General features: G+C 31.7%; 3 protein-coding genes across 3 annotated transcripts; 2 read left to right on the top strand and 1 right to left on the bottom strand.

Annotated features, from left to right (window-relative positions):
- The first annotated feature begins 49 nt into the window (after positions 1–49).
- On the top strand, positions 50–2,045 carry LOC145764217 (ragulator complex protein LAMTOR1-like). The gene is made up of 5 exons (XM_082575832.1): positions 50–226; positions 790–956; positions 1,035–1,109; positions 1,183–1,315; positions 1,437–2,045. Exons 1-5 carry the CDS (start codon positions 179–181, stop codon positions 1,527–1,529), a joined length of 516 nt encoding a protein of 171 aa, XP_082431958.1. The 5' UTR covers positions 50–178; the 3' UTR covers positions 1,530–2,045.
- On the bottom strand, positions 1,788–4,629 carry LOC145764214 (uncharacterized). The gene is made up of 7 exons (XM_082575823.1): positions 4,504–4,629; positions 3,416–4,263; positions 3,280–3,345; positions 3,078–3,199; positions 2,795–2,927; positions 2,572–2,710; positions 1,788–2,490 (listed from the first exon to the last, which is right to left on the bottom strand). The coding sequence occupies exons 1-7, from the start codon at positions 4,568–4,570 to the stop codon at positions 2,396–2,398; spliced, it is 1,470 nt and encodes a 489-aa protein (XP_082431949.1). The 5' UTR covers positions 4,571–4,629; the 3' UTR covers positions 1,788–2,395.
- Positions 4,630–6,910: 2,281 nt separating this feature from the next.
- On the top strand, positions 6,911–9,192 carry LOC145749078 (agmatinase, mitochondrial-like). The gene is made up of 10 exons (XM_082565010.1): positions 6,911–6,935; positions 7,066–7,173; positions 7,333–7,441; positions 7,538–7,625; positions 7,741–7,855; positions 7,923–7,971; positions 8,062–8,257; positions 8,361–8,461; positions 8,576–8,739; positions 8,933–9,192. Exons 1-10 carry the CDS (start codon positions 6,911–6,913, stop codon positions 9,007–9,009), a joined length of 1,032 nt encoding a protein of 343 aa, XP_082421136.1. The 3' UTR covers positions 9,010–9,192.
- The last annotated feature ends 32 nt before the right edge of the window (positions 9,193–9,224 follow it).

Below are 9,224 nucleotides of genomic sequence, written 5' to 3'. Positions count from 1 at the left end.
ACGTCTGGCATAAACAGCGCCGCTTGTATATTTATGGTCACATGATGTCATAACTACGCTATCGATATCCATTATTGTGACTTTTTGCAAGGTAGCTTAAGCTCTTTGAATAATAACTGCTAGAAGAAATAAATATATTTCAATTTATAGTGTTAATTAAAATAGAGAATCTTTTAATATGGGATGTTGTGAAAGTTGCCTTGGACAAAAAGACGACGGTGAACCGGTAAGTTGAATGTTTGTCCGATCTTTTTGCAAAAAAAAGCTTTCTGTTTTTTAAACCAACTTGGTCGTCAACGTTCACACAATTAAACAAATGATAACTCAAAGTGACGAAATTCAAATAATTGTGTATTTTTATAAATTTGTATAATGCAACGGGTTTGGTGACCACGACCTCACCATAATCTACTGTAAAGTCTTTATGTAAACATTACTATTCATGGCAAAAAAAGGGTACTGGTTACACATTCTGATATTGAAACAACTGCTACACCACACATGAGGTCATAGGTTCAATCCCCACTGATCTCATGCTGTAGCCCCCTTGAGTAAGGCCCTATAAACAGTACGAACTCCTGCTAAGCCAGGACTTAATCAGCAGCATAATTATCGGTCAATTATAATCCATTATATCCCAAACTGCCATAGGCAACTTAAGACTGGGTTGGAGTAACTGATGTTACTCTATGTTTAAGTCGCGCATTCGACTTTCCCACATCGAGGATAGAAATATATACAAACAAACATATAACATATCAAACTTAAATATGTTTTTGGCTGGCTTAGAATGAAAGGACATCATTATTATCTGGATCAGGAAATATTTTGGCTGTGAATTCAACAGATCCTGTTAATACACCATATGAATTTCCTGATTCCCCTGTTGAAAATGTAGCCAGGAGTAAACACGATGAACAGTCAATTTTAAATCGAATTATTTCACAATATGACAAGTAAGTTAATGTTGTTGAAATTTATAACAAAAAATCTTTTGTTATTGTTGTTTTAATTAAATTATGTATTGTCTTAAGTGAGGTGATAGACATTACATCACTAGATCAAAAAATTGATGCTGTAGAATATATGAACCGTGTTCAATTGTACAGGTTAGTTAAAAAAATATGTTGGGCAGATAAATAAATTAAATTTGTTTTTCTAACAAAAATTTTATGTATAAAGTCGGAGAGTTGGGAATTTAACCTCTGGAATTCGCCATAGAACGCAACCAACTGCATTATTTTCTGCAACAAATAATCCAGCAAATTTACTTAACACTGAAACTCCCCCTGCATCTGTTGATGACATTTTATTGGTAAGCACAAATCAATATAAATTTTACCCTTTGTAGTAAGACTATCAAAGCCTTTTCATATCAAGAATAAATATATAAAAAATAGTGTACTAAGTTAAAAAATGAAAATTGTTTTTCTTAGATTACCAAAACAGCTGGTGAAATACGATTATCAATGAATAATATAAAGGTTCACAACCCTAAAGATTTAGTTTTAAGTTTGGCAAATCGCTAACAGATACTTTCTTGTTATCATCTTTATAGTTAATACTTGGGGATATTCGTTGTGCTAACAACAGTTATTTCTTCTCCGGTAAACTGCATGTTGCACTTTAAAATACCTATTGTAATACCACAGTTTTCTTACTTGTTAACTAATGTGTAAGAAGTATTAAAAAAAAACTTTTGTTAGTAACTATTTTTTTATAAATTACATTTTTTTTATGTTTTTACAGTTATTCAATGATATTAAAACAAGTGTATTTATATTTTCAATTTTCATTTGCAATAAATTTATTCAGCTATATACAAACAGTGAAATTTCCATTTAATTTCTAAAAATATTAAATAACAAAACATTAAAGAAAAACTTATAACAACACACACAACAATAAGACGACTATTCTACATGTTTAAAAAGGAAAAACATTATTAATTGAATTAATTAATCAAATCCACAAAAAATTCCACGGTAAATGTGAATTATGGTAATAAATAAAAAGTTGCTAAAAAACCTAAAACAGTGATGTATAAATTTACACAGCAGCACAAGACTTCAACGAAAAGGTAGCACATTATTAAAATATTGAAATAATTTTATTGTTTTGTCCTTTTTTTTATTAAATGCTTGAGTGAAAAAAATTGTATTACATAATAAAAATATTCTTTTACAATCATAGTGAAGGTTCAACATAATAAGAAATTAGATTATTCACATAGCATGTCGAACTTAAATTAACACAGTATTATAATAGCATCATGCATTATTTACCCTAGCATAAAACCACTTTTACTAATGACTATATGGCTCAAATCTTTAAACTTGAATATTTATTTTAGTTTACAATTACAATAAAATTGCTCAGTAACGAATTTGTTTTTTCACCAAGCATCTTGCCAAGTTGGTCTAACTGGTTTGCGACGTGAATTCTTAAATCCAATTGCATCTCTAACCACTTCTGCATTTCGAGTCAATTCTGTGACAAATAATAAAGTGGTAATACAAAAAAGTATATAAAACATGAATTTATTTTTCTAGTAAATTTTTTTTGATTTACCATTTGCTTGACGAGCAGTCATACCACTGTGCTCAATAGAGGCACCCATGTATTTCGTTTGTCGTTTATAGTCGTCCAACTGCTTTGCTTTTCTTAAATCAGGCGTTCCTTTTGCAGAGCGCAACCTCTTTAACAATTGCTGTTGAAAAAATTTTAAGTTAAAGTTATTGATAATTGTAAAGGAAATATTTAAATAGACTGGTTGTGTTAGAGCAATACATACCAGGTTTTCACGCTCAATTTGTCTTTGATATTGTATTCGGTTTTGAGCTGAGTGGTACAGTTTTACTTGGGGGTTACTTTGTCTTCTTATTGCTCTTGATCCACTGCGGGATTCTTGACTTTGTCTTGATGACCTTAAACAAAATTATATCTAAGTTAAAAATATGTAATATCTTCACTGTAAAATACATAAGTTAAGTGTAGGTGGGATTTTTATTAAGGCCAAAGATTGTTGTGTTCTATAAACTATTTTTAAGGCTCGTACTTTAGAAAATAGAGCATACCTGCTAACAGATGAAGCATTGCTAGTTGTCGATCTAATACTTGAAGCACTGGATGGTCGAACACGTCTTGATTTCGTAATCTCTTTTAGCAATCTGTTATTTTCTCGGTCAATTTCATTAACCTGAAATACATGGTAAATGAGTTTGGTATTATAAATATATATATATACTGTATATATATTTAAACATTTTTAAAAGAAACCTGCATATTTGTAAAAGACATGTTTTTTCTTCCGGGGCTAAGAACCCAATCTCCTCTATTTCTATTCTGCAAAAAAAAAATTTTTAAATATATAAATATTATGATGTTGCTAGGCTTAGTTAAAAAAAAATCAAACCTGCTGTCTCTGATTGCGTTGCTTGTCAAAATCCAAAACTGTTTCCAAAAGCCTTGAAATATCCATTGTTCTATTAGCAGATGCACTTAAGAGTCTCTTTCTATGTTTTTCAATAGCTTCATTTCTACGTCTGTTATACCCAGATTTTGGGGGGCCCCAGTACTTTGAATCATCCACATATTCTTCATCACTACTGCTTGACAAGTTATAACTCTGTTGCAACTGCTGCCTGTATATTTCTAGTGGATCTTGGTCGTAATCAGAATAGTTTATTGGGTGTTGATATCTTTGTTTTTCAGGTAAACCTGGTTTAGGTTTGCTTCCAAATGTAACATTTAGTTTAGTTACATGCTTTAATTGTTTGTTGTTTTCATGCTTGGTGTTGGCGTGGTCCCTACTTCGCCGACTCTTTCGTCTAAGTTTGGGTGATGCCTCTGGTGTTGAAAGTGGTGAAACATCTGTCACAGACTCTGAAGATTGGTTGCTTGCATCAGAAGAGTAACTTCTACACTGATATTTGTCCTTTATTGGAGATTTTTGTGAGTAGTTCTTCTCAGAATCTTCGCTTTCACTCGTGTTAGATTCTTCTTCTTTTGTGTATGTTCCATTTGATTGTTTATTGGAAGTGTTGCTCTTTGTTGACGAAACAGATGTGCTTCTCGAGGAAGTGGACGAAGAACTTCTTTGTGTTTGATTCTCTGTATCGGAAACATTTTCAGACCTTTTTGAGTTGGAGTCGGACCTAATTTGATCTGTGCCATGCAAGTTACTTTCTTCGCTGTCACTTTGACTAGAATTTGAGCTCCACGATTTATATAATTTGTTTGTTGAAGTTGTTTTAGTTTTTTCTGGAACAGTTCAAAAACATTAAATTAGACTTGTGTTTTGGTTTATTTAGTTTGGTAAGAAAGTCTAGCAGCAGTAAAATAAACAGTTTATTTAAATATCAACCAATTATCCACACTAAAACCGTGTGGAACATGAATTAATTTACAGAAGGTTTATAAATTTTGTTAGTTATAATTTAGTACGTTCCAACGTTTATTTAAAGGGCGTAAGCCGTAAACAACAATAATAAGCTAATTTACCTTTAAATATACTTTGAGTATTTGAAGATGGTTTCGGGTCATCGAAAAAATCCCAGTCGTCGTCCATTTTTTTAGAATGAAATTGGTTTTACACAATTAGTAAACTAATTTAAAATTTGATGTCTCGTGTAAATAAAAATAAACTGTTGTAGCAACTATGCGGATTTGCGCCCTCTGGTGTGTTTACGATTTCTATTACTGAAACATTTTTTTTATCCTTTAGGTGGTAGTATTATCATTCACAAAATTACAACATCAGTTAATTTTTTGATATATTACAGTATAAAGTTTATGTAAACAAACTAAAGATAGATTTGTGCTATTTAAAATTTTGGTTTAAGCACACCAAGAACACGTGCACAAAATTGTTGAAAATGTCACACCCACAGCCCAACCAGTCAAAGTGCTTACATTAATTAAAAAAATATTTCAAATTTTTTTTAATAAAGTTTAATCTAATGATTTTGCTATGTAGTACTTTAGGTCTTTGTTTATTTCCTAAAACTAAATAAGCACATGTTCTATTATCAAGGTTGCTAACGTAGGTGATGTTCCTGAAAATCTTTATAACTCACTTGATGCATGCCGAATGATCACAGAAAGATTTAAATACATTGTCAAGAACGGATGTATTCCAATCACTGCTGGTAATTTTGTTTAGCTGTATATATTAATATGTACATGTTGCTAGTTAAAGCTTTTCATATCCGATAGCTGATAAGTATGATATATTTGAAATATAATAATTTTTAAAGTTATTCATTTGCATTAAAAAAACTTCTATTGCTTTAATATGATTATTAAGTTGTTTGTTTTTTAATTTCAATCAATGTACTTATGGCATGGATCCATTGGTGTTAGAATATAGATTCTTGTGGAGACTGCTGTGAAAACTCGAAACCGGCAGCGTGGTGTAGTGGTAAGAACACTTGCTACACCACACATGAGGTCGTGGGTTCAATCCCCACTGTTCTCATGCTGTAGCGCCCTTGAGTAAGGCGCTATAAACGGTGTGAACTCCTGCTGAGCCAGCACTTGATCAGCAGTATAATTATCGGGCAATTATAATCTATAATATCCCAAACTGCCACAGGCAACTCGAGACTGGGTCGGAGTAGCTGATGTTACTCTATGTTTAAGTCGCGCATTCGACTTTCCCACATCGAGGATAAAGATATATTAAAAAAAAAAAAACTATGTTCGAGACACTAGTAAATTACTAACACTAGTAAATGAGCATAAGTAAAGTTAAATTTTGGTATTGGCTGCGAAACACAGCTTATACATATATATCATTTGAGATTCCACGAAAAATATGTAAAAAAAAATCGTAAGTTGAATGTCGAATGTTCTATAATGATTTTTTTTAGAATGTTTAATATCTTTCCAACCTTAAACGACAATAAATTAGAATTGTTTACATTTTAGATTTTTGCGGCGCACGCTTGAATAGTTTCATATAGCTCGATTAATGTATTTGTGTAGTAGGAGTAGGACAGCAAGAGTCTTACCAGTTATTGCAATAATAGTTACATTAGTCGATTTATTTATAGTTACGGTTTTAAAGTGCTTTAGTTATAGTTATATTATACAAGAATGACCTCAGACACCACATTTTTATTTATTCGTTTTTTTTGTAATGTAATTGGACATTCGGTTTCCAATTGTTATTGCTAATTTCCTGTTGTACATGTATGTTAATTAGTAGGGATGTGCCAAATCGTAAAAAGCTCGGCTCGTACGAGCATCTTAATTTTAAAAAAGCTCGGCCGAGCAATACGAGCTTTTGAATAGCGAAAGTAAATACCTAAGTGACCTTTCGGTACGTAACGTAAAATGTATGCCCGAAAAAAATACATAAATTTTTGTTGTGGACACGATTTTTTTTATATTGCTTTATTTAAAGAAGCGATTTAAAATCGTTAAAACGTGCAGTGAAACGCCGAACAAATTTTACCGGTTTAAAGAAAATTGAACTACTAAAAAGTCTTTCAATAAAAACACTAGTTGGCGGCGTGACAACAATTGAATAACAACGTCATATCTCGCGTGATATAATAAAACCATAGAGATACTAATATGTATATATTAGTATATTTATCGGTGAACCGAAGAATTTTTTGCAGTGAATTATAAAACTATTGCATTTAAAAAGTTATAACACTGGACGGCGTTCGATTTGCATTATAATGTAGCGAGAAGAAAAAAATTAATTTAGTTGATAATGCTCGGATAATTTAACGTGAAAGCACGGCAAAAACCGAGCCTTTAAAAATGCCTAGGCTCGTACACGAGTACGAGCCCGAGCACTCGGCTCGACACATCCCTATTAATTAGAAAATAGATTCAAGAATTGTGTATCATTATTTTTTACTAGAAAATTTGGTAAGAAAGAAAAATGATTAAAATGTCAACTACAAAGTTGTTACAAGGTTTGATAAATGAACTTTACTTCAAATGTTAAAACTACTTTTACATTTAATTATAATCACCCTAGGCGCTAATTGTTATAGTTCTATTTTGCATTTAAAAATAAGAACTATTTTATGTTTTTGTACTTAGCGTCCTTTGCTAGTTTAAGCGGTACCCAACGTGGAATTTCTACTAGCTTACTTAAAAGTAAACATTTTAATAAACCTCTCAGTGGCATCGAAGTCGCAAGACCCGCTGGTAAATAAATATTTGCTAACGTTTTTGCTCAAAAGTATTGACCTGAAAACTGTAGAAAAATAATTAGCCAACAGTTTTTAAAGCATTTACTATATTAATTACATAAAATTTGTTTTAACTAAAGAAAACATAACATGTTTTTATCTTTGTTTATGGTAGGAATTGCAAGTATGATGAGATTGCCTGTGGCGACGTCTAGCGACGGCTTGGATGCTTGTTTCGTTGGGGTTCCACTCGATATTGGAACATCTAATCGTTCCGGCACCAGGTCTTACAATTTCTGTTAAAATAACACAAAAACTGTTATAAAAAAGTATCTTTAATAGGCGAATATGTTATTATAGTCTTGATATCTGTTTTAAAGATTTGGGCCACGGCAAATTCGATGCGAATCCGTTTTAATAAGAGAGTTTAACGTATCCACCGGAGCCGATCCTTACAACTCGTTAACGGTACGTTATATAAATTTAAATAATAAGTTAAATAAATAAAAAGGTAAAGTTAGGAAGTTAATGCGTAAACCGATGTTCTTAAAGCAAAGTTGAGTAAAAAACTTATATTTTTAAGGTTGCTGACGTAGGTGATGTTTCTGTTAATCTCTATAACTTACCTGATGCATGTCGCATGATCACAGAAGGTTTTAAGAACATTGTCAAGAATGGATGCATTCCATTAACTGCTGGTAATTTATTGTGAGAATCTTAATTAGTTCGCTATAAATTAAAACTTATGATGTGTTTTTATAATAGGAGGGGACCACACAATAACTTATCCGATACTGAGAGCCATTGCTGAAAAGTATGTGTTATATTTTATTTGTTTGTCTCGTTATAAGCAACAGTAAAATGCTTTAAGCTTTTAATATTGGATTTTAATCTAACTGTTTAGACATGGGCCTGTTGGTCTTATTCACGTTGATGCTCACGGAGATTGTTCTGACACAATGTTAAATGAAAAAATAGCTCACGGAACTCCATTTAGAAGAGCGGTCGAAGATGGATTACTTGATTGTAAAAGAGTTGTTCAAATTGGTCTAAGGGGTTCAGGGTATTCGGTAGATGGTTATAGATACCAACTCGACAAGGTTTGCTAATAAATTATGATTTATATTAACAATAGTCTTTATAAAAAAAATAACTTTATATTACTAAATATGGTTAGAAAAATATTGTTACCGCATTTACTAGGGTTTTCGTATTGTTCCGATTGAAGATTGTTGGCATAAATCTTTAGTGCCACTAATGGCAGAAGTAAGAGAACAAATGGGAACTGGTCCGGTTTACATAAGGTTAATACAACACAAACATTAAAAGTGAACTGATCCAATTGAACAAACTAAAGTAATAAAACCAAAATTTCTTAATTATTAATATTTATACTTGCTTTTATTAACTCTTTCTAGCTTTGATATTGATGCGTTGGACCCAGCTTTTGCTCCGGGCACAGGTACTCCAGAAATCGGGGGCCTAACCCCAATACAAGGTCAAGAAATAGTAAGAGGTTGTAGAGGTCTAAACATTGTAGGGGGTGATTTGGTTGAAGTATCCCCACCTTATGATAACGCCGGTTAGAATGTTTGTTATTTTATTACATTTTTTATGTCTATATTATGTAACAGAAAAATAACTGTATAAAAACAATGTTACCACTTAGCTATTCTTTTATTTAGATATTTTCCTGGAAAAAATAGTTTGATATTGATTCATCATGTAGCCTACCATGAACTATAATTCACTATTTTATTAATGATGTTTTATAGGAATTACAAGCCTCACGGGTGCGAACCTTTTGTTTGAAATGCTCTGCGTGTTGCCTGGAGTAAAGTACGAAAAATAGTACATAGCGAAATTTTTTTTCGGCGTGGTGATTGTACAAGGAATTTTAGCAAAAATATCCTTTTTTATTTTTGTCTCTCAGTTGCAAAATTCAACTTGCTCGTTTCAAATTAAAGCGACATTTAATTTAACAGTAGATTATTGGCTTTTATATTATTACTGCTTAAACGATTTGTATTAACTTACTTACATTTAAATTGCGTAATCGTGTTAATA

Source organism: Corella eumyota, chromosome 1 (assembly GCF_963082875.1).
Source record: "Corella eumyota chromosome 1, kaCorEumy4.1, whole genome shotgun sequence".
Lineage (NCBI taxonomy): Eukaryota > Metazoa > Chordata > Ascidiacea > Phlebobranchia > Corellidae > Corella > Corella eumyota.
Note: the sequence above shows the minus strand (reverse complement) of the source record. Positions and strands in the feature narration are given on the sequence as shown.

What these genes read in the sequence shown, in the direction of transcription:
- LOC145764214 (XM_082575823.1), bottom strand. Translation starts at nt 4,570, where the DNA reads ATGGACGACGACTGGGATTTTTTCGATGACCCGAAACCATCTTCAAAT. An exon ending in AATGCTTCATCTGTTAGCAG is followed by an intron (nt 2,928 to 3,077) that starts GTATGCTCTATT and finishes ATTTTGTTTAAG; the next exon opens with GTCATCAAGACAAAGTCAAG. An exon ending in GACTGCTCGTCAAGCAAATG is followed by an intron (nt 2,491 to 2,571) that starts GTAAATCAAAAA and finishes TATTTGTCACAG; the next exon opens with AATTGACTCGAAATGCAGAA.
- LOC145764217 (XM_082575832.1), top strand. Translation starts at nt 179, where the DNA reads ATGGGATGTTGTGAAAGTTGCCTTGGACAAAAAGACGACGGTGAACCG. An exon ending in ATTATTTCACAATATGACAA is followed by an intron (nt 957 to 1,034) that starts GTAAGTTAATGT and finishes TATTGTCTTAAG; the next exon opens with TGAGGTGATAGACATTACAT. An exon ending in AACCGTGTTCAATTGTACAG is followed by an intron (nt 1,110 to 1,182) that starts GTTAGTTAAAAA and finishes TTATGTATAAAG; the next exon opens with TCGGAGAGTTGGGAATTTAA.
- LOC145749078 (XM_082565010.1), top strand. Translation starts at nt 6,911, where the DNA reads ATGTCAACTACAAAGTTGTTACAAG. An exon ending in ATCCTTACAACTCGTTAACG is followed by an intron (nt 7,626 to 7,740) that starts GTACGTTATATA and finishes TATATTTTTAAG; the next exon opens with GTTGCTGACGTAGGTGATGT. An exon ending in ACTGGTCCGGTTTACATAAG is followed by an intron (nt 8,462 to 8,575) that starts GTTAATACAACA and finishes AACTCTTTCTAG; the next exon opens with CTTTGATATTGATGCGTTGG.